At 37.1% G+C, this 25,548-nt stretch overlaps 1 protein-coding gene across 5 annotated transcripts in view; it reads left to right on the forward strand.

Annotated features, from left to right (window-relative positions):
• Window positions 1-6,384, forward strand: part of GRM8 (glutamate metabotropic receptor 8) — a 785,529-nt gene extending 779,145 nt beyond the window's left edge. For all 5 annotated transcript variants that reach the window (XM_059074201.2, XM_067042260.1, XM_067042258.1 and 2 more), the window contains exon 11: window positions 5,808-6,384. In XM_059074201.2, the coding sequence (XP_058930184.1) occupies window positions 5,808-5,857 (50 nt within the window). In that variant the 3' untranslated portion in view covers window positions 5,858-6,384. The remainder of the gene's footprint in view (window positions 1-5,807) is intronic.
• The last annotated feature ends 19,164 nt before the right edge of the window (window positions 6,385-25,548 follow it).

A 25,548-nucleotide genomic window follows, 5' to 3' on the forward strand; every position in this document is an offset into this window, starting at 1 on the left:
TAATAATTAAGGATAAAACCCTCTGCAAAAATGCCCTCTTCCTCTCGGATTCTGCCAGGAGGCTGTACCTCCTTTTCTCTGTACTTTTGACATGAAATACAGAGAAGATTGAGATGACTTTATCTGATTTAATTATTATAACAATTTAGAGTCTTCACTAGATTCACAAACCTTCCCTTGCATCAAGAGTTCCAGATGCCCCACATGCAGAACTATCCTTAGAAGATAAGTATTGATTATTTAAACTTATTGGCTTCAATTACTATCAAACTTCTTGGAATGACTGGCCAGGTCCTCTAGGAAGATGACCTTCAGCTCGTGAATAGCAGATTTAGTTACTTGTAGAGAAAGGAGCCTTTGAAGAATTTCACAGACATTCCCCACATATTCACTCTTCTGCAAACGTGGAATCTTGAGGAAGTGCAAGAGAAGGCACAATAAGGATGGGTTTGGGTATCAAATTGTTATAATCACCTCTGATTATAGATAAGCAATTGACTGATGGTGGGGCCATCTGGGCTCGTAGCAAAGGTTGTGCTGTAACTGCTCTCAAAGGCATCAGTGTAGAATGCTTGTGATTTCAGGGCAGACTTTTATTTGTTTCTTCTGCCTTGAAATCATCAGTGCAGGAAGTTAAAACCTAATGTAGGATGCCAATAAACTACTGTTGGCCAGTGATACACTTTGAACACTGGCACTTCTCAGTATGACTCACCAGTCTATAGTTGTACTTGGTTTTTAGCAGCAATCCAGAAAACCTTATATAATATGGTTGCAGATGGAAACAACCACATGTACACTGAAATAAATACCAGTTATCCTGGACTCACCTCTGAAATGTGGTAAGGAAAAAAATTAATAAACTTTTTCCACCCCTTTAAAAAATAAGTTAGTTCCCTGAAGGGAAAATTTGCTGTATTGATAAAGACTAATCCCATGCTATAGAAATAAGTCTCATACATTTTGTTTTCCTTTTATTATTTTCTGTTGATGTTGAAATGGAAATTTCATAGCATGTGTACATTTCCCTCTTTCCTCTGAAAATAAGAATGAAAGATTCCAAATGTGAAGGCTGTATGGTGGCTAAGCCTATAATATTTTGGAGGAGTTGAATGCTCACCTTTGGAAGGTAAAAGAAAGTTAAGAAGGTGAATCAAGATAAAGTCAATTATGACGTCAAAGGAGGTTAAATTGTACTTTGGGGATTTTACTGTAGTATTCATCTTTTACAGGAGTGGTTTGGGTTGAATTTATTAGGCTCAGATAAAGTGATTACAGTTTACACATTCAGGAGAGACAGAGTAGGAAATCTTCACACGTCCTTCTGCAATCCCACTCCTGGTAACCATTGTTAACCTTTGTTCACTTAAGGACTAGCTACAGTGTACCCCTTGTGTGCCTGTTCCCTTTACCACATGCACCAGTGGTTTGAATGGAAAAAGTAAAAAGTCTTCCAAAATCACAAACTCTCTAAAACTACCAAAAACTTGAAGAGCTTAAATGCAATATTTTTCTTCTAAAAGTGTGTCTTATGTCTTTAGAAGTATGACTGAATATTGGAAAGCTTTTGCCATTCAACTCTCTGTAACTAGTACCTTGCCTCCTCAGATTTAAAACACCTCCTTTCAAAACCGGTGGAGCCTGGGACTTCCCCGGTGGCGCAGTGGATAAGACTCTGCACTCCCAATGCAGGGGGCCGGGGTTTGATCCCTGGTCGGGGAACCAGATCCCACATGCATGCCACAACTGAGTTTGCATGCCACAACTAAGGAGCCCACATGCCACAACTAAGGAGCCCGTGAACCACAAATAAAGAGCCTGCCTTCTGCAACTAAAACCCGGTGCAACCAAATAAATAAATTAATTAAAAAACAAAAAAAACAAAAAAAACCGGTGGAGCCTATTCTCAATCAAGCCAGGACTAGTTAATCCACTGGAACAGTATCCATGTTGCCGCATCCTCATAGTTTCTGCTACCAGACTTTTGATAAATCACCATTAGTATAATGACTTGACAATGACGTACAGGACAGTGTTTTGTAAACTATAAATCACTGTATAAAGGTAAATGTATCATTGCTCCCAGGAAAATATAGATTGGACTGTGAGTAACAAAAAAGAAGACAAAATTCAAAAACTATTTTTTTGGCATCCCCTTTTTTAAAGATTTTTTTTTTATGTGGACCATTTTTTTAAAAGTCTTTATCGAATTTGTTACAATATTGCTTCTGTTTTATGTTTGGGTTTTTTGGCCCCGAGGCATGTGGGATCTTAGCTCCCCAACCAAAGATCGAACCCACACTTCCTGCATTGGAAGGTGAAGTCTTAACCACTGGACCGCCAGGGAAGTCCCTCCCTTTTTTTAATATGTGGAGGAGTTTGATAATTATGGCTTCTATGCTACCCTCAGGATTTTTTTCTGACCAGTTAACTGTATTTATGATATGCATGCAATGTTTTTCTTTCATAGCCATGGATTTCTACAAATCCATCATTCTTAGAAATTTCATCTTAAAGATGACTTGTTAATGCCAGAAATTCTGATCACATATTTAAGGAAAGTTTCTAATGGTACACAGAATAAATAAAAGCAATGTGAAGCTGGAAGGGAGACCAAATGAGTCCATGTTAATGACTGAATTTGCAGAATACTACATTTCACACAGTAAAAAGGTCAAGTGTTGTTTCATAAAAGTGTGAAAAGAGAGTTAGAAACAAAGTTGATATATATGAATTTTATCAACGGTACTCAATTAACGAATGCTGTAACACGGTATTCCTTAAGCTCTATTCATGCATAATTCATGAAAACAGCTGCTTCTGGAGGTAGATCTGCTTTCTCTACCTTATGAACACAGTGTGGTATGCACAGGAAATTCATTGTTGCTGTATTCAAGCCTGATCTTCACATAAGCATATTCATCAGAAGTAGTACATTAGCTTATATGTACATCTCTGATCCCTTTTGTTCTGTAACACTTCTGGGATAAAGGTAAAAGTATCACTGCTGCCATGAAAATATGCAGACATACCTCATTCTACTGTGCTTCACTCTATTGCATTTCCCAGATACTGCATTTTTTTCAAAAGTGAGCATTTCTGGCAACCCTGTGTTGTCAGATGATGGTTAGCATTTTTTAGCAATAAAGTATTTTTGTCTAATTTAGGTATGTACATTGTGTTTTTAGGCATAATGCTGTCACACCCTTAGACTACCGGATAGTGTAAACATAACTTTTACATGCACTGAGAAACAAAAAAATTTCATGTGACTTGCTTTATTGTGATATTCACTTTATTGCAGTGGTCTGGAACCTAACCCACAAAATCTAGATTTGGTCTGTGATTAATAGAAAAGGTAAAACTTAAAATTCAAAAATTCTATATTTTAGCATCCATCTTTCTTTCTTCTTGGAAGAAAAAATGGAAGATTCTTGCAAGATATCTGCCATTTACATCGTTTCAATGTTGACTAAATTATGTTTCCAAAGCCTTACATCCTTTTTCTAATCAGAAAAATTAAGATTACTTTCTTTTTGTAAATTATAGTCTTAGTGCTCAATAGAACTCTACATCTTTTTCACTGGAGGTTACTTCTAAGAGTTCAAACAATGAAATATGAATTTCTAAAGAGCCTTAGAGTCTTAAAGTTGGAATGATCCTTGAAGATTAACATCTGAATATCATCCTCGTTAAGGTCTTTTGGCTCTTGTTTCTCTGTTACAACCATAGTTTTTCTTCCTAGATATCTACAAATTTGATAGATATTTCTCACATTTTTAGTTACTGTTAAATATACTGAATAGAGCAGGAAGTTGAGCAATCTTTTAAAGGGTCATTTTTCTAACTCATAATTTTTCTCCATCTTGTCTACAAAGATCATATGGAAGTCTTTCAAAAGCATAGTTGAAGCTCAGATTTTATTTTCTTAGAATATATTTAGAGGCATACGAGAGCATTATATAAATTAGAAATAAAAAATTAAAAAATAAAGACCATAAAAATCACTGTGTTCCACTTCACACCAAACCAAAGGTAACAGACACCCTACCTTTTAGAAGCATAAATAGAAAAGTAGTATTCCATATGGACTCTCTAAGACAACAGCCATTCCCCACAAATCTACTGTGCCTCCATCCTCACAAAAACCCAATGTTGTGCATTGTGGACCAGTGATGAAGCTGAGGCCCCGTAACCTGGTGCAGTGACTTTTTCACTCATTTTGTAGAGAAGAGAATGCAATTTAAAACCAAGTCTACTGGTGTGAAACAAAAACTAACGCAGTAGTGTGAAGCAATTATACTCCAATAAAACAAAAAAGTCTAAGATCTACTTCCTTTCCACTGTCCCTCAATAATAACCTAATGTGAGCAACATAGAAAGATAAGCAGCTATGTCCCACCTGTTTTTGGCATGAAGTTCATAATATTCAATGAAATAAAAAAACAGCAAAAACCTCTACAGCTAGCACTTCCTGGGCTACCTGCATTAATTTTAGTGACTGTGGACTTTGTCAATCCTGGTCTCTGATAAGAACTTGTCTGGTCAATTACCAGTATTCGTGTACACTACAATGGAATGAGTCTAACTGCCAATTATTTCAGAGAATAAACTTTACAATTTCCTTATTCAATGTTCAAAAGTAAATTATTCTCTAAAAATCTGTTTCACCCTGAATTGGATTTATATAGTGAAATACATACATGTTTTGCAGTTTTTCTTCTTTCTTCTTATGATTATTCATTCCAGAGTTCCACTGAAAAACAAGATATCATTTTTGAATTTTAAAACAGAGATTTATTCCATCACATCTTTCAAAAACGCAAAGTAATTATTTGGATTTAGATTTGTATTTCTGGAAATTTAAGTATGAATATAAATTTGACTTAGAATATTTTCTTGTTCATACTTTTCTAATAATCTTACAATAATAGGTTTTAGTTCATGATAAGTTGGTACCAGAACAATTAAATATTCATTTCCTTCTTTGAGTCTTTATTTATTTTTTAGACATCTCCATTTGTATCCTTTGGATGAAACCAGACCATAAATATGTGTTGGCAATACACAATGATATTTTACTGTGTTCACTTCTAGAGTCTAAAACTACTATTTTTAAATGGAAGATATATTCATTCTCAAAGCACGACTAATTATAATGACTAACCCTTTCTTGGTCATCAAATCAGACTCAAAGAATTGAGGTCTTTAACGTGGGTTATAAAAAAAAAATTCTTTTTTCATTTTGCAGGATAGAGAATTTCATCTGTTCTTTCATTTTTTATATTGTAAATCTCTGTTAGTCAAAATGCACATTTAAATTGAATTTCACCTAAATATATTAAAGACCAGGGCATTCACATTTTTAGTTTTCTGCCAAATGTCTACACTACAAATGAGACTAGTGGTTTTACAGATTAAAAATTCTGCTGCGGGCTTCCCTGGTGGCGCAGTGGTTGAGGGTCCGCCTGCCGATGCAGGGGACGCGGGTTCGTGCCCCGGTCCGGGAGGATCCCACGTGCCGCTGAGCGGCTGGGCCCGTGAGCCGTGGCCGCTGAGCCTGGGCGTCCGGAGCCTGTGCTCCGCAATGGGAGAGGCCACAACAGTGAGAGGCCCGCAAAAAAAAAAAAAAAAAAAATTCTGCTGCATTTTTACTTCTACAATTGTTGAAATCCTACTACACTGTTTAAAATAATAAGCAACAGGTTGTTAACACCACATATCATAAAAAGCCATTGCAATATTTGAATTTTAAAATCATTTTAACCAACTAATTTATTATTCTGTACTATAATTTGTCTTAACAGCTTCCTCTACCAAGACGACATATATCAGCTACAGCAATCATTCAATCTGAAACAGGGAAATGATACAATATGAAGAAATGTGGTATGCGATCTTAAACAATGAACATGACACCACCAACACTCACTCCTGGAGATCTCTGTAGACTACAATCAATCAAATCAATAGTCAATCTTGTAAGGAACAAAAAGTAGCCACAAGCCAAAAGTATCAATAACAGGGAGTGAAGAAACCCATTTTATATAATACAACCAATGAGTGTCAAGCTAAAGTATTGCTTACTCATGAGCAGTTAAAAAAAAATCACAAAAGGAAAACTAATGTTAGCTTGTGAAAAAAAAATGCTGTTGAAATAAACCATGTCTGATGTTATTCTTGTAAGTATTTTTCTGTGATTGTGAGAACTCCCATTCCTGTCCCACACTGTTCAACTTGTATAAGACAATGAGTCTGTTTCTTGTAATGGCTGACCAGACTGAAGCCCTGGGTTGTGCTAAAAAATAAATGCAATGGTTGACGCATGCAATTTTTTATACAAATAATTTATTTCTAATAATAAAGGAATGTTTTGCAAATGTTGAGAGTTGTTTCGTTCCAGTTTTAAAGCCAGGGAAAACTCTTTCCAGTTGGCATTGCTGCTGTTATTTAACTGCTGCTGTAAAAGCCCTGGTGTGTCAAGAAACTACTACTTCCTCGAGGAATGTCTTTTTGTACGTTTGCGTGTATGTGAAGAACACGGTCTTTCATTTCTATATGAAAATATTATTTGTGTAAGATTTTTGTGAATATTTCAAGATTTATGTGGTAGCTTTTCATAGTAATTGATTCTTTTATGAAGAACCAAGCAGTAGCTTGAGGTCAATTGCTTCAGGTATCATAATTGACAAATGATGAGTTAAACTTGGGAGGATGTAATCTGAAAATCACCATCTAAAAGTATATCCAAGTGTCACTGAAATTCTCCATTTTCTAAGTCAAACTTTTGCAAAAAGAAATATTCCAAGGTGTGTAACATTAACTTTTTCTCACCTGGGCCTAGTATCCACTGAAATAGTGAAGTAATGGGCCTTACCCAATACATTCTTCGAAGCACAGAATTAGCATATTTATTCCCTTGGCATCACTAAAGAAACCACAGTTCAGATAACATGTCAGTGCTTTCTTATTTTCCAAATGAAAACATTCATTGGTTCATAGAACAGTATCATTAAAGAGAGAGAAAACAGGGAGCCTGTGTCATGCTAAGAAACCACACTAGGATGGGTAAGAGGAGCCTGTTAAAGGCTTTCAAATCTGCTACCATTTTCGTCATGGGCGCCTCCATTCTACACAGTCCCAGACATCCATCAAGTCAATGGTTCTCTACAATCATTTTGTTAGTAAATGTTCTCTCTGCTGAGTTAGCTTGGAGGCTCATTGCATCCCTTGATATAGAGAGCTATCTGTGCTCTGTAGCTTCAACCCAGCTATTGACAGTCACTTTATTTAACACAGAGAGTTGAAGCAGCATAGTTTAGGCTCCTTCAGCATAGAGTAGCATTTCCTAGATACCAACCCAGAAGAGAACTACATACAGAAGGAAATAGGTACTTATTGGCCTTTTGTTGAGTTTCTCCTAATAGTTATTTGTTGTTTGTAGATAATATTTAAATCAAGAGTGAGAATATTGTTTTCAAGTTTTCAGATTATCTGAATTACTGATAAATACAATCCTGTAATCAGTATCATAAACCCACCTCTAGGTGTGCCTTTCTAGATAAGACCTAGTTTAAAACGAAGGAAATTCATAACTGCATATTTAGTATATTTTATTGTGCCATGTAGCTCAGTACAAATAGCCATACCAAGAAAAGTAATTATAATTGTATTTTAATTTTTAAACTGACAGTTTTCTTTGTATTGGAGATAGTCATTTTAAAGATTTTTTAAAACTAGTAAGTATATACATTTTTGCTTGAGAAAAATGCTTGAATTTTACAAGACTTGCATTTCATTCAGAGAGAAATTCAAGTACATATTCACATTTTCATTTATGAATTGACTTTAGTTAGGGTAAGTGGATACAACAGGGTGACTATGAGAGCACAGCTGGCTTTCAGGCCAAATGTGGGTTATTATTATTATTACTTTTTCTTTTAAGGTTTTAGGAAGAAAAATAAAATATTAAGCAAAATTCATGACATTTCAAAATTGTTCTTCCTATTACAAACTTACCAATGGGTTTTCTTTCCTAAGTACTTTTATAAATAATTGATAATTATTTGGTGTTCTACAAAATCTTTTAAACTCATAATAGAGTTGAATAATAGTCCTCATAGATTTACATATGCCAATCATCCTTTATAACATTATCTCAGTGGGAAATTTTCTTGATGAAACTGTCACCCTCCCCAGGCAGTGGGAGGATAAATTCCCTCAACCTCTTACAGTAGGAGCTGGAGCATTCTGACCTCCACTGTGGTTATTTTCTCAGGGATTTTGCTGAGGGCTCAGGAGATAGTTATACACGCTGGGACAGTGTGGGGAGGCATCCTGTAAGGGGAAGGATTTAGCATGTGCCAGCAGTGGTTCATAAGTCCCATGCTTTAAAACTAACTGCCTGTGTACTGTAGATAAGCAAATGCAAAGTTGCATGGAAAAAATATAGTATTATAGTCTTTAGAATCGACCTTGTGTTTTATTCTGGCCAAGAAATGTCACATCTAATCTCAGCATGCCAGAGGGAATACTAAAAATGTAGCCTAAGGTAATATTCAGCAAATGTCACTAGTAGACAATAAGCGATATATTAGTGTGACCTTGGGCCAACCAAATCTGACCTCAATTTTTTAAAAAAATTAGCTTATGCTAGCTAATATTTAAAGGCATCTAAATCCATGATGGTTGATCTGGCACAATAATTTTATTTTTAAGGAAAACTAATCATAAATGTAAGCTTGAGGGAAGACCTTTGGAACATGAATAGGAACTAAATGATTAAGCTTTATTTTTAGTGTTCATCAGAAACTTTCACAGAAAATTTAACATTTCAGATGAACAGGATTTTACTTTTTTAACTTAAATTAAATACCATATTACAGGAAATATCACTAAGAACAGAAGTTTGTGTCATTTTATGTCCTTCCCCTTTGACTCTATATTCTCTATTATTTACCAGTGACAGTGAAGAAAGAATATCAACAATTTTCTACATTATGTTAGCCAACACTGATATTTATTTATTTTTTATTTTTATTTATTTTTTTGTCTATCTTTTTTTTTTTTACATTTTTATTGGAGTATACTTGCTTTACAATGATGTGTTAGTTTCTGCTTTATAACAAACCGAATCAGCTATACATATACATATGTCCCCATATTCCCTCCCTCTTGCATCTCCCTCCCACCCTCCCTATCCCACCCCTCTAAGTGGTCACAAAGCACTGAGTTGATCTCCCTGTGCTATGCAGCTGCTTCCCACTAGCTATTTTACATTTGGTAGTGTGTATATGTCCATGCCACTCTCTCACTTCGTCCCAGCTTACCCTTCCCCTTCCCCGTGTCCTCAGGTCCATTCTCTATGTATGCATCTTTATTCCTCTCCTGCCCCTAGGTTCATCTGAAACTTTTTTTTTTTTTAAGATTCCATATATATGTGTTACCATATGGTATTTGTTTTTCTCTTTCTGACTTACTTCACTTTGTATGACAGACTCTAGGTCCATCCACCTCACTACAAACAACTCAATTTCATTTCTTTTTGGCTGAGTAATATTCCATTGTATATATGTGCCACATCTTCTTTACCCATTTGTCTGTTGATGGACATTTAGGTTGCTTCCATGTCCTGGCTATTGTAAATAGGGCTGCAATGAACATTGTGGTACATGACTCTTTTTGAATTATGGTTTTCTCAGGGTATATGCCCAGGAGTGGGATTGCTGGGTTATATGGTAGCTCTATTTTTAGTTTTTTAAGGAACCTCCATACTGTTCTCCATAGTGGCTGTATCAATTTACATTCCCACCAACAGTGCAAGAGGGTTCCTTTTTCTCCAAACCCTCTCCAGCATTTGTTTGTAGATTTTTTGACGATAGCCATTCTGACCAGTGTGAGGTGATACCTCACTGTAGTCTTGATTTGCATTTCTCTAATGACCAGTGATGCTGAGCATGCTTTCATGTGTTTGTTGGCAATCTGTACTGATATTTTATTTAGTCAGCAAGTGGATGAAATGACATTCTTAAACTCTATTATGCAACCTTACCAATTTTTCTCATTTCGTTTATTTAATGTCAGTATTTCATCTATCTTTTAGAATAAAATTGCTAAAAATAACAATAAGGTTGCATGAAAGGATGAATAAGAAATAATACCAAATTATAGAACATTCTAATGATACAAAATAATGTTTAGAAATGCTTCTTTTTTCTTTTATTATGGTTTTCCTTTAATGGAGATATGAATAATAAAGAAACATTTGGCTTTAGCTAGAAGAAAAGATTTCCTTAAGAAAAAAATGAAGCCTATGAATGTTCAGAAACTATCTGTCATTCTTGGAAAGTGTCATATTATAGTAGCAAAAAGAAGAACAATTATTGTTTAAAAAAAAACTAGTCTATGTTCTATTTCAGTTTTTTTCTTACAAAAAATTTTTGTAGCATAACTTTTAATGATATTATGACTTACGGGTGCCATTATTTTTTATTTAATTTAACCCTTCATTGGGACATTCAGAATATTTTTCTCTCTGTTGAACTTAGTGTATTATAAATGTAAAGCCTTGTACTATATTTTGGCTACTTTCAGAGTGATAAGGATAGAGAAAAAGAAATTTGACCTATTAAATATTTTTCTAATTGTGTAATGCCTTATTAAGTAGTTTTAGCAAAGCTAACTTTCACAAATAACTTGTTAACAAAGTCATGAAGGCCAAGCATGGATTGGGACCTATTAAAAAATAAGAATTGGGGCTTCCCTGGTGGCGCAGTGGTTGAGAGTCCGCCTGCGGATGCAGGGGACACGGGTTCGTGCCCCGGTCCGGGAAGATCCCACATGCCGCAGAGCGGCTGGGCCCGTGAGCCATGGCCGCTGGGCCTGTGCGTCCGGAGCCTGTGCTCCGCAACGGGAGAGGCCACAACAGTGAGAGGTCCGTGTATCACCAAAAAAAAAAAAAAAAAAAAAAAAGAAAAGAATTGGCCATGTCATGACTTGGATAGGAGGTAGGGGTGATGTGGTTATAGAAAACAGGAAAGGCAAATCATCCATGTGATGTATCAGATTTTGAAGTAAGCATATAAGATTATTTACCAATGAACTAAGTTTCATTAGGTAAGTTCACTAGAACATAGGATGATCTTGAGAGCTAATGAAAATTATCAGAATGTTAAAGTATAATTCTGAAAGAGTTAAAAATATTGATACAACTTTCATAAAGAGGTAAAATGAAAAAGTCAAGGATTTTATTCAATCAATTTATTAATTAGGGGACCAGTAAGATGTTAAAACTAGCACAAAGAGCATTTGAGAAGCTAATGATGTATATAATATATTCAATATACAAATAAATATTGGGATAAATCAGAGGATTAGATATAAAACTAGTTTAGTGTCTTAAGGCGTAATAAACTGTAAACTTAGAGGTTATCTCTTCCATTGGGCACATTATTTGAAACTACTGGATAAAGATTGACAAATTAACCCCTGTATCTACAGAGTTATAAAATAACCATTTTAATAGAAATTCAAATGTAGCACTGTGCTGAAAAAAAAAAATCACCATTTTTGCCTATTTCCATGTTTTGGATAATTTTTCTAAGTTATATTTTATTGTTTTGTTTTCCCTAATTTCAAGCACTGCATTTGCAGTTATCTGAATAATAAACCTCACAAATGTGCTTAAAATCATATTAAGATAATCCAAGTTAGTAATGGAAGAGTTCTGGGATGGGACTCTATTTTAATTCTTCTTTCCTATCTTTATTTACTGTGTGTGCAATTCAGAGGCTGGATTGAATCAGACGATATGGAGGATAGATGTGAATAAGTGTGTAGTTGCCTTCAGCTAACAGTTCCTTATCTGGCAGTTCCACAAATAATCTGTGAAAGCGTGACTTCTTCCTTTTGTCCCATAGGTATTGTCATCTCTAGGGGGTATTTCTTCTCCCTTTTTTGGTAGTATATTACACTAAAAGGGCAAATGAGCTTTTCAAGAGCATCCCCAAAGATGACAAACCATGGGTAATTTATCCCATATCCATGCATATCTTCTGGTTGTCCTTGGCTATTAACCCTTGCCCACACCAACAAGGCCTCTTCTCAGATCCTGCCACTGGCATCTTCCAGGCAAGAGAAGCAAGAAGGAGGACTTCCCCGTCAAAGGGCTGGAGTTGGCAAGGGGAGAGGTATGATGAATAGAGCTCTGCTTTTCTACGAATATCCTAGAATTTATGAATGCCCATGTACCCCTCACTTCAATTTTCTGAATGGAGTACTATTAGCATTGGAGCTCAATAAGAATCTTCACTAATCTAGAAGAAGGAAGAAGAAGCAATCTATGGGAAGCAAAATTATAAAATAGATGAGATGTGGTTTCTGTACTTATTTATTTTTCTCATAATGTTCTTGAACTCCTTTGTACCTCCTGAAGATGTCATCCAGTTGACTGATAGCCTCTACATACATTCTAGGTATTCAGAGGTCCTCTTTTCCCATTTTCCATGTTTGGACCCACTAATACTTTGCCATGCTCCAATGCCTCAATCCCAAATTGCTTTTCGATGTCAAAGTTGTCCCCATCGCCAATGCACACAGATATCAAATAGGCATATCAAAGATCCCTAGGGAAGCTACTACAGTTGGATTTTAAGTAATAAAACATACATTTAAGATAGTTTAATTATTCACTTTATTTAGAATATTTACTGAGGACCAGCTATGTAGCAGATGTTGTAGGCGCTGAGAATGTAACAGTGGACAAAATCAACGACAACAACAAAAAACCAACCCTGGTCCCCAAGGCATTTATATTTCTGTGTGAGAGAGAAATAATAAACAAGATAAATGTATAAATATAGAGTATGTAAGATAGTGATAAATAGTGATGAGAAAAATAAATCAGAGAAAATGGATAGGAAATAGGTTAAGAAGTAACATTTGTAGAGTACAGGGTTGAAATTTTAGATAGGGTAACTAGGGAAGATGACATTTGATTAAGAGCCTGCAGAAAAGGAGGGATTGATCTATACAGTGTCTTGGGGAAGAGAATTCTAAGGCAGAGGGAACAGGAAGGAGACAGATCCTGAGGCATGAGCATATCTAGAGCAGGGTAAGGTAAAGGGGAGGAGTGGGGTGGAGAACAAGATATTGAAGGGCCTTGTTGATCACTGAAAGAACTGGAACTTTGACCCTGACTGATGGGAGACCCTCACAGGGTCTTGAGCAAATGAATGACATATGGGTCTTAATTTTAACTGCATCTTTATGACTTCTGTAATGAGATGAGATTAGCCTCGAGGCAATGGCAGAAATACAGACACTGGTTACACGCTCTTGGATGATCCAGAATAGACAGGACCATGGAGTGGGCTGAGTAAGGCAGTGGAGGTGATGAAAAGTGGTTAAACTCTGTATTTTAACAGAAAATCTTACTAATTTGCTGATGCATAGATGTGGTTGAGAGAAAAGGGTGATTCCAGGGTTTTTGACTTAAGTGGCTGAAAGGATGGTTGCTGTTTATGGAGATGAGGTGACTGTGAGAAGAATGAATTGAAGGAAATATAATTCATACTAAAGTATGAATGTCCGATATTTCTTCCCACTCAGGCTCCTTGATTTGCATTTTTAAAGATGCATGGCTCACTAACTGGAATAACTCTAGAAATCCTGGGATAAATTTGGTGACAGGAAATACTTTGAGAATGAGCATTTGTTCCCCCTGCGATATTTCCAGCAGGGTCTCAGATCATCTCCTGATGTCACCAAATTCTTCTCTCTTCTCTAAACTTCCTCTTCCAGGCTGAACACTGAGCTGACTTTTTTTTCTTTCCAGCTTCTCTCAATAGCATTTATCTACCTCCTGAGGTCTATCCCAGTTCTTTTACAGTATTTTAAGTTGTGTTTGATTATTGTAGTCGTTATTGATATTGTGTTGTTGTTTTCCCAGGAATGGCCTGTGAGTCTTTGGATCAACTTGAGTCTCTAACTTTCTGTTTCCTTGGCTTCTGAGTTATTTTAAAGTGAATAGTGCTCCTCAGAATCTACCCCAGGAATATTCTTTTTTACCCCCAATCTTTTATCCCAATCAAAACTCTTTGTCCAGGTCAATTTCCTTCTTAAGAAACATACCTATCTGCCTGAAATATAGAATAAGTAAATAAAGGGAATATTGCCTGAGATCATAATAAATATTAAGGGGCTGCATGAGTACAGTACTTTAGTTATGTTTTCTGCTAGTGTACAAGCTCCCTGTTTCTCAAGGGCTTGAGAAAAATTCATTATTTAATTCATTCAATCATTCACTTATTCTTTCAGTAAGAACGATGTGAAAATCATATATTATTTCTTGTGTGGAGATGCAAAGAGCTTACAATCTGGGAGAGATGGTAAGTCACCTAATAATAATAGCAACTACAATAATTATAATAAAAATTATAATCACTAAGGTTATGACACCCTTATATCAGACAGCTTTCTAAGTGCTGCAGTGGAACAAATCTTGCAGTAGCCTTGTGAGTTTGGTACTATCATTACCTCTGTTTGTAGATGATGAAACAGAGACAAAGACTGATTAGCTAACTTGCTGGAGATCATATAGCACCTAGGTGTGGAGCTTGTACAGAGCTATGTATTGGAGAGAATGTGTCACCTGAGAGTCAGGACACAATACTACAGGGGTCAGCTGGAATATTAGGCACAAGTCTATTCTTGTTCCTGGAATCCTTTGATTTAGCATTTGATATTAGTGTGTCATATCTGTTCTTGGAGAGCTATCCATCCTTCCCAACTCTGGGGAATGTATTCTGATGAGGGATATTGGATAAATTCAAGCTAGTGCTAACTTTTTAATTTGCTTTAGAGTTTTAATTTTTATTCTGAGTTGCCTCTAATGTGCAATTTTTACAGTTATCCATGTATATCATAAGACCAGACACAGAATGCAGGCCTTTTTCTTCATGGTTTATGATCTGTTATATCTCATTTGAAAATTTTCAAATACTATGAAAGAAATTTTTTAAAAAATGAAAAGACCACTTAAGGGGTGTATTTACAACTTACTGGTAAGTTCACACAAATCGACCTAGTTTTATAATTGTTACATACAGGGTAACTTTATTCAGAAGTTCATGCAAATCATTTGTAAATGTGTTCTTATTATATTTTTAGGTTGGCAACCCATGATTGTTTCTTTCATGCACAAGTAGTTGCTTTAGTAATTAGTGTACCATCTCATTCCTAAGATATAGACATTATTATCATAATGTCTTACAGACAGAAAGACCAAAGCTGGAGATTATTCAAGTTCAGTGTCAAATCACCCATCACTAATTGAGCCAAGAATAGAAAGGTACAATCCACAATGCTGGGCTAACACCCCTTAGGCCAAACTGAGCCCAGCCATCCTCTTTCTGTCTTGATCAGCGTTATTACCTAATGGCTATTTACTAGGCCCACAACCTTAGCATTGCCATTAGCAGAAGTTGTCTATAGTCTTGGAGTCTATTACAGTGGAAACTCTTGGCAGAGCAAAAGGCGGAATTGGCAGAGACCTTGCTGCATTTTCACTGGCAGATCCAATCTTCTATGTCAGAGGCCAGGGAGAAAGTGTTTGGATAGTCAGTTGACAAGCACCTTTATTAGCACTATACTGGATCCAAGGTGCAATTTAAGACAAAGGTTTTTCAGGTGTTTTAAAGTTGTAATAGTCTGAGTCCTATCCAGTTTTCCCCTACTTCCCCCACGCCTCCCCCCAGCACAGCAACATTTATGATGATTTCTAAGAAGCAAAAACTAGACCAAGTTTGTGTTATGTAAAATGGAAATTTCAAATTCAAAAAACTGTTATACCTGTTCATGCCTTGTAACTGGAGTTTGAGAATATGTGTCTTCTATCAGCAGGCATCTGAGACCTGAAATAGATCTTTAATAGGGCCCTGGGGCTGCTGGACAGACATAATCATCCATAATGGCTTTATGGAGTAAGTCAGTGAACCAGAACATAGATGGCTGATGTGATTGGCTTATGAAGAAGCTATAAGAGCCTACCGTAGAAAAACCCTCACTTTTCAGAAAGTATCTATACCAATTTACACAGTAGGGATTTTTAACTGACAGTGACAGCTGTCCCCCACAGAGGAATTATCTCTTTACTAATAATGAACAAGAGAAGAATTTGGCTGAAGAATTCAACATATTTAATTTCTGAGTGTATTGACTGCATAGTATTCAAATATAATTACCATATTTATGGGGCTCATTCTACCTACAGAATATAAAAGTGGCATGTTTAATATGAATAATAAAGAGAAAATGTCTTCTTAGTATATTCCTTATTGCTGTCAGCTTTAGAAATTCACAAGTGTGTTAAAATATATTTTAACTTAATTTTCACCATTAATACATAATAATGATTCCTTCTTTCAATCATTATATGTTCTGAGGTTAGCATTAGAATCCAGGATGAAATGACTCATGCTGAATTAAGCTAAATAAATATTTAAAATCACTTCGACCATGACAAAATTCAGCCATACTACGGAACTGAAATATTTAATGGAGGTATTTTGTTGAGAGGTTGTACACAGGTCACTAACATAGCTACATACTGATAAAGATTTTTCTTGAACTTTTTAATGGCTGGATAAAATTTATGTATTATTTATTAGACTAGAGAGAGTTTTTCTAATAGAAAATTTAGCAGTAAATATTCAGAGTATGTTCTAAAATTGTATAGTTTTAGGGCTTAATTTAAATACTGTGAATATGGTATGGTCCCTCTACCGACTAAGCTGACTGGCATTGTATTTTGAAGCATAAAAATACAAAAAAAGAGTGTACACTGTATGTCAGTAAATGGTGACAATTTTCTAAATTAAAATATGTAAAGCTTATATAAATATACATGGGCAAGTCATTTTACAAGATAAGCAAGAAGCAAACAGGGAGCTCAGTCCTTGTGTTTCTACCACACATTCATATTACCATTTCATCTTGCTCAGCATCATAGAAGGACCAGTTAAGCACTGGCCTTTAAAAACAATCTATAAATCTGTAAGTCTAAAATCAGTTTAAAATAAGTCACTTAAATATCCATACATCTGCCTCACCTCTCTTCTCTGATTAGTACCCACTAACCCTAGAAATTTACTTTGATGGTCAATAGAACACCATTATTTCAGAAATCAACTAAAATAAAAATTCTTTAAGGATAGTTTTAATCCAAAGTTTCTCCAAGTGTGGGCCGAACACCACTTGTATCAGGGTCCACAGGGATGTGGTTTAAAATGTAGTTTATGAAGCCCTGCTAGAGGCCTATCGAATTAGACTTTCAGGGTATGGGTCTTGAGAATCTGCATTTTTTGTTTGTTTATTTGTTTGTTTTTTGTGGTACGTGGGCCTCTCACTGTTGTGGCCTCTCCCGTTGCGGAGCACAGGCTCCGGACGCGCACGCTCAGCGGCCATGGCTCACGGGCCCAGCCGCTCCGCGGCATGTGGGATCTTCCCGGACCGGGGCACGAACCCGTGTCCCCTGCATCGGCAGATGGACTCTCAACCACTGCACCACCAGGAAAGCCCGAGAATCTGCATTTTTAAATGAGTACTTGTGCTCAGTAAGTTTGCAAACCATTGGATTGGAGGGATGAGTTGGAGAAACTTTCTCCCATAAATGGTCCATGATACACAGTGCATTTCAGGTAGTTTTTCCTGTCAAATTTTACTGTTATTCAGCCTCAATTTTATAGGTTCTTTATACCATAATATAAATACTTATAAGTATATGAAGGTTTTAACTGACTATGAAATTACAGTAGAGAGTTTTAAATGGCCAAGACCATATATAGTACCTATACGATATGAAGAATCTATCTTGACTTTTTCTTTGATCTAAATGAAAAGTCTTTAATGCACCTTTAATAAATTTACTTTCTTCTATTTAATAAATTCAAGGGCCAATAACATGTACTTCTCAATCTGGCAACCTAGAAAAGACTTCACTCTAATCTTACTCTACTCACCACTCCCCATTCAATCAGTAGAATTGCATTTAAATATGCACATGAATAATAGGGGGTCATTCTCCCACCAATGTTTTGGTCTTGTACCTTAAGCAAGGAGTAAAAAACTAAATAGATATAATTTATCATGCCATGGGTTCCTAGGGAGTAAATACGGCATGCAAAATTTGTTCAATTTGACTACTGGCTGTAACAGTAATAGACCGTGAGTCCACTTTATGGAAATTACTAATTACTCTTTAAGAATTCTAAAAATGTCATCTCTTATCGGTCCACATTACTGCCTCGTGTTCTCAAAATTGTCATTTTTAATGGTCTATGGAATGCATTTTTGCACAAATAAAAAAGAAAACTTACGTATTCATGATGTGTTTTTTCCAGCACCTTGCCTCTTTGTGACACAGGATTAAGACTAAACAACAGAAGCTCTGTTGAGAAGTCGGATCTCAAAAACCCTCTTGAAAAGGACCTCTTTTCTAGTTGACTAATTGGATAATTGTGTGTTCTTTGGCATGCCACTGTCTTTTCTCAAAAATGCTAACAGCTGTCTTTCCACTTAGGTGACTAAAATGCAATAACTCACTTTTTGGAGGCAATGGAATCTCATTCAGCATTAAACTAAGCATAGTGTTCAGAATATAAGAGGGAGAGTTTGTCACATCCCATATTAATCAGACCAAATCTATAGGTTTATAGCTGGGGTCATAGTTGAAGAGAAATAGTACCAAATTAGAGTATAATGAAATGAACATGAATTGAAATCATTATACGGTAGGATTTTTGGAAAAGAAAAGAACGAATTACGTATGTTAAGTTAAAAGAGAAGACTTAAGTAAAGAGAAAATGCAAAATAACTGACTTCAGATTCATGGGCTGTCCTTAGAAGAAGGATTGAATGTGGTCAAATTATCAAGGCAGATTGAAACTGCCTTGCAATATGACAAGGTTTCGGATGGGAGTTAAATGACCATCTCTAAGAAATTATGTGCAGAAGTTTCTTGCTTTAAATCATAAGGTGCGACCAGATGACCCCCGGCAATGATGGGCCGAGTACCTGCAAAGTGCCAGTCATCCGGCCAAGGGCTGCAAAGAACACAGAGAAATAAAGACACCATCTGTGGGCTCAGCTGTGATAGATGTTAGAAGAAAAGCAAAAACTCCCTACAGAGTTTCAAAGTTGGGAAACATTTCATCTCTAATAATCTCTGACTTGTGGGTGCCTTTTGAGATTTATCATCATACAGTTTTTTTTTTTTTTTTTTTTTTTTTTTGCTGTATGCGGGCCTCTCACTGCTGTGGCCTCTCCCGTTGCGGAGCACAGGCTCCGGATGCACAGGCTCAGCAGCCATGGCTCACGGGCCCAGCCGCTCCGCGGCACGTGGGATCCTCCCGGACCAGGGCACGAACCCGTGACCCCTGCATCGGCAGGCAGACTCTCAACCACTGAGCCACCAGGGAAGCCCCATCATACAGTTTTTAACACTGCATTGAGTAAGATAAAACAAGGATTCAGAATTTGTCAACTCTAAGTAACCTGGAACCAAATCATCATGGACAGCAGAGAAGTCCCCTACGACTCTAGCAAGTATACCCTGGCCACAGAGACTGCTAGTGGTAACTACGAGCGGTTGTAGGTGTTTCTAAAAAGCAATAAAAAAAATTATCTGCTCAGGATGACTAATCATATATCAGCCTGAAGCAGGTCTCTTCCAGGTATACATGTGTATAATTCACTGATAAATAAAAACAAGCATTGTGAAATGCAAATATGAACATGTTAGAACTTATTTAAAAGTCTCATTCATCTGTATTTTAATAGCAAACCATATTAATTACCTTAAATAGTTGTCTGACACTCAGCCTAGTATAAATTTCAGGTTTCTGGAAAGGATAGCATTTAAAAGGTTTGCCTTTTTTTTGGTTTCGTTTTCTTCCATTCTCTCTCTCTCTTTTTTTTTTTTTTTTTTTTTTTTTTAATGGTACGCGGGCCTCTCACTGCTGTGGCCTCTCCCATTGCGGAGCACAGGCTCCGGACGCGCAGGCTCAGCGGCCATGGCTCACGGGCCCAGCCGCTCCGCGGCATGTGGGATCCTCCCAGACCGGGGCACGAACTCGCGTCCCCTGCATCGGCAGGCGGACTCTCAACCACTGCGCCACCAGGGAAGTCCCTCTTTTCAGTTTTTAAGTCTGTCATTTCTGTACAAAGAGTCATGAAATGTTTTTGGACATTGTCACGTGGCTTTTTTTTTTTTTATCACAATGGACAGAACTACCCATGGCAACCCAGGAAAGAGGGAGACAGAAGAAGACCTACCTCAGCCTAACTCTCCTGCCTTCAAATCTCCTATAGTTGCCTCCTACTGGCTAAACCCAAGGCAGTGCCTGGCTGGCTTCCATGTGGGTTAGCCTACCAGGCACAGGACAGAGTATTAAAGGTAGGGTTTCTAGCGAGGCAAATGGAATAGATCAGGCGCACATACCTAATTTGTACAAGGCTCTCTTCTATGTACGTGGGGTACAAAGATAAGGGAACAGTTTCTGCCTGCCAGGAACTCAGAGAAGTAAAGAGTTAACTTCAAACTGGTGTGCTGAGGTGGAGGGTATTATGTGAGAAGCAAGCCTGGGAAGCTCTGGGGATGAACAGGAGGACCTAACCTACAGTTGCTTCTTCCTGCTCTGGAATGTCAGTGTTTCCACACAGCCACACTTGTCACAAAGACAGGGGAGAATACAGATGAAATCTGTGGAGAAGCACGGAGTTTCTAAGTCTCATCTATGCTTTCACAAAGCTCCAAATCCGGGGAGATTTTTCTGAATACAGCTGATTCTGTACACAAAAGAAAAACATGTTCAACTTTTTCAAAGTTGATATTTTAATATCACAGGCCTAAATGTACTTTTTAAAAAAGCAAAACATGAGAGGAGAAAGAAAAATGCTTTGTTATTCCAAGTCAAGTATCCATTATGACAGGTTTGCCAGAAAGAAAGCTCTACTCTCTTTTACGTTAGGAAATGACAAGACAAATATTTCATACAGCAGGACTTTGTTTTTGTTTTAATTTCTAGATCTTAGACCCCTGACCCCAGAAACACAAGGGCTCCAGATTCTGTGAGGCTACAAAACAATCATTTAGCCTTTGGGCCTTGACTGCTTTATCTGTAAAATGGAAGTAATAAGACTTTCTATCTCCTTCAGAAGACCTTAATTTTGATAATAAGAAACTAATAACAAAATGTCTTGAGCTCCCTGGAGGTCAGCCACTAGCTCGGATAAAATGGGTTATTATAACAGCACTTCTTGAGATATTGGTACTTATAGCAACTAAAAACAAAACATATCATATCCTGTTGAAACTGCCCTTGAATAGAAAGAGTGCAATTATGCAAGGTTGCAATTGATTGCAGTGTCTGTGAACATTTGGATTTTTATAAATTGTGTCTTTGGAGCCCTAAGATATGTGGACTGTTTACAAAAGTGGACTAATCTCATAGAAGAGGTAAGCACGATACACTCTTCCTGTTTCTACAGCTTTTTAACATTGTGCTAGGGTCAGAAGGATAAAACTCCTTTTCCCTTGCAGTGTCGGTCACCAGCAATGCTGCCATTTGTAAGTGAGGGGATGAAGATAGATCTTTCTCTTCGGGGGGAGAATCAGTAGTGTCACCTAATTTAAAAAGAGGCAACAGATGTGGGAAGCAGCACTGGTGGTTTCAGGTAACTGAATTTCAAATCCATCTATGCCAGTAGGTGTGATAATAAATAAATTTTCTCAGGTGTCTCATTTACAAAACGAGACCCACTGAATCAGACCCTCTAGGAGTGAGGTCCAGGCTGCTGTATTTTGAGAAGGCCCCACAGGGGACACCGATGAGCAGCCCATTCACAGATGTGTTCCACTGGAGCAGGTGATGACCAGGGTCCCAACATTAATTCTCTGTTTAGGAATTGCTCTTAGGCAGCCTCATATCTTTTCTCCATTACCTCCTAAGACCTCCAATAGGGGATGGTTCTGATTTCTTATCTCTTATAGGAGTGGCTGGTTGGCTTGTTTGTGTTTTAACCAATATCCTCGACTCTGAACTACAGTTCAGGAAATAAAGTCATAGGATCACCAATGTAGAGGAGAATTAATGAAAGATGGCAGCATGGGAAGAAGAACAGAGAATAGAAAATAGAAGCAGTATTTGAGTCCCGTTCTTGGGCACCATTAAAAGATTATTTTAAAGGCTGCATTTGGTCAGGGGATTCAGAAAAGCTGGATCTTGCCCTCAACCACAACTGCTCCTCTAAGAGTTCCCTGAGAATATAAACACAGATATACACATACACACATACAAACACAACAGAGCTGGCGGAGAAGCTGAGACAACTTATTGTTACCAGCTGGAGTTTGGACCCTAAATTCTAAAGCAAGAACTAATGCAGTTGTTTTCCAAGTATGGTCCTTGGACCAGCATTGTAAGCATCACCCAGAAACTTCTTAGAAACACAAGTTCTCAGGTCCCACACCAGACCTACTAAGTCTGACATTCTGGAATGGGGCCCAGCAGATGGCATTTTAACAAGCCCTCCAGGTGACTCTGATGTGCCGCTCAAGTTTAAGAACCACAGACTTAAAGGAACAACATAAACCATGGTCACTGGCTCTTCCTTCTCTACTTTCCCCCAAAGTCTATCCCTGGTCCTTGGTTTATAATTCAGAATGGGGGAAAAGGCAAATCCACACTTAGAGGAAAAGGAGTGAGAGACAGAACAAGAGAAAGCATTTACTTCAGGGACCCTAGAGGGTTGGTTTGGGCTGTCTGCCCTAAACACCAAGAGGTCTGGCAAAACAGGGCAATAGCTATTGGATTGACGGAAAAGTGCTTGGGATGGAGACATGGATGTCCCTGGTTATCTACAAGCAGACACACGATTGTGCTTAGTGCAACAGCATTTTTTCTTTTTTAACATCTTTACTGGAGTATAATTGCTTTACAATGGTGTTAGTTTCTGCTTTATAACAAAGTGAATCAGTTATACATATACATATGACCCCATATCTCTTCCCTCTTGCGTCTCCCTCCCTCCCATCCTCCCTATCCCACCCTTCTAGGTGGTCACAAAGCACCCAGCTGATCTCCCTGTGCTATGCGGCTGCTTCCCACTAGCTGTTTTATGTTTGGTAGTGTATATATGTCCATGCCACTCTCTCACTTCGTCCCAGCTTACCCTTCCCTTCCCCATAACCTCAACTCCATTCTCTAGTAGGTCTGTGGCTTTATTCCTGTCTTGCCCCTAGGTTTTTCATGACCTTTTTTTTTTTTTTTTAAGATTCCATGCATATGTGTTAGCATATGGTATTTTTCTCTTTCTGACTTACTTCACTCTGTATGACAGACTCTAGGTCCATCCACCTCACTACAAATAACTCAATTTCGTTTCTTTTTATGGCTGAGTAATATTCCATTGTATATATGTGCCACATCTTCATTATCCATTCATCTGTTGATGGACACTCGGATTGCTTCCATGTCCTGGCTATTGTAAATAGAGCTGCAATGAATATTGTGGTACATGACTATTTTTAAATTATGGTTTCCTCAGGGTATATGCCCAGGAGTGGGATTGCTGGGTCATATGGTAGTTCTATTTTTAGTTTTATAAGGAACCTCCATACTGTTCTCCATAGTGGCTGTATCAATTTACATTCCCACCAACAGTGCAAGAGGGTTCCCTTTTCTCCACACCCTCTCCAGCATTTACTGTTTGTAGATGTTTTGAAGATGGCCATTCTGACCTGTGTGAGATGGTATCTCATTGTAGTTTGATTTGCATTTCTCTAATGATTAATGATGTTGAGCATTCTTTCATGTGTTTGTTGCAATCTGTATATCTTCTTAGGAGAAATGTCTATTTAGGTCTTCTGCCCATTTTTGGATTGAGTTGTTTGTTTTTTTGATATTGAGCTGCATGAGCTGCTTGTAAATTTTGGAGATTAATCCTTTGTCAGTTGCTTCATTTGCAACTATTTTCTCCCATTCTGAGGGTTGTCTGTTTGTCTTGTTTATGGTTTCCTTTGCTGTGCAAAAGCTTTTAAGTTTCATTAGGTCCCATTTGTTTATTTTTGTTTTTATTTCCATTTCTCTCAGAGGTTGGTCAAAAAGGATCTTGCTGTGATTTATGTCATACAGTGTTCTGCCTATGTTTTCCTCTAAGAGTTTGATGGTATCTGGCCTTACATTTAGGTCTTTAATCCATTTGGAGTTTATTTTTGTGTATGATGTTAGGGAGTGTTCTAATTTCATTCTTTTACATATAGCTGTCCAGTATTCCCTTCACCAGTTATTGAAGAGGTTGTCTTTTCTCCACTGTATATTCTTGCCTCCTTTATCAAAGATAAGGTGACCATATGTGCATGGGTTTAATCTCTGGGCTCTCTATCCTGTTCCACTGATCTACATTTCTGTTTTTGTGCCAGTATCATACTGTCTTGATTACTGTAGCTTTGTAGTAGAATCTGAAATCAGGGAGCCTGATTCTTCCAGCTCTGTTTTTCTTTCTCAAGATGGTTTGGCTATTTGGGGTCTTTTGTGTTTCCATACAAATTGTGAAATTTTTTGTTCTAGTTCTGTTTAAAATGCCATTGGTGGTTTGATAGGGATTGCATTGAATCTGTAGATTGCTTTGGGTGGAATACTCATTTTCACAATGTTGATTCTTCCAATCCAACAACATGGTATATCGCTCCATCTATTTGAATCATCTTTAATTTATTTCATCTCTGTCTTATAATTTTCTGCATACAGGTCTTTTGTCTCCCTAGGTAGGTTTATTCCTAAATATTTTATTCTTTTGTTGCAATCGTAAATAGGAGTGTTTTCTTTATTTCACTTTCAGATTTTTCATCATGAGTGTATAGGAATGCCAGAGATTTCTGTGCATTAATTTTGTATCCTGCTACTTTACCAAATTCATTGATTAGCTCTAGTAGTTGTCTGGTAGCATCTTTAGGATTCTCCATGTATAGTATCATGTCATCGGCAAAAATTGACAGCTTTACTTCTTCATTTCCGTCTGGATTTCTTTCATTTCTTTTCTTCTCTGATTGCTGTGGCTCGAACTTCCAAAACTATGTTAAATAATAATGGTGACAGCGGGCATCCTTGTCTTGTTCCTGACCTTAGTGGAAATGGTTTCAGATTTTCTCCATTGAGAACGATGTTGGCTGTGGGTTTGTCATATATGGCCTTTATTATACTGAGGTAAGTTCTCTCTATGCCTACTTTCTGGAGGGTTTTTATCATAAATGGGTGTTGAAATTTGTCAAAAGCTTTTTCTGCATCTATTGAGATGATCATATGGTTTTTCTCCTTCAATTTGTTGATATCTTTTATCACATTGATTGATTTACATATATTAAAGAATCCTAGCATTCCTGGGATAAACCCTACTTGATCATGGTGTATGATCCTTTTAATGTGCTGTTGGATTCTGTTTGCTAGTATTTTGTTGAGGATTTTTGCATCTATGTTCATCAGTGATATTGGC

Source organism: Kogia breviceps, chromosome 9 (assembly GCF_026419965.1).
Source record: "Kogia breviceps isolate mKogBre1 chromosome 9, mKogBre1 haplotype 1, whole genome shotgun sequence".
Taxonomy (NCBI): domain Eukaryota; kingdom Metazoa; phylum Chordata; class Mammalia; order Artiodactyla; family Physeteridae; genus Kogia; species Kogia breviceps.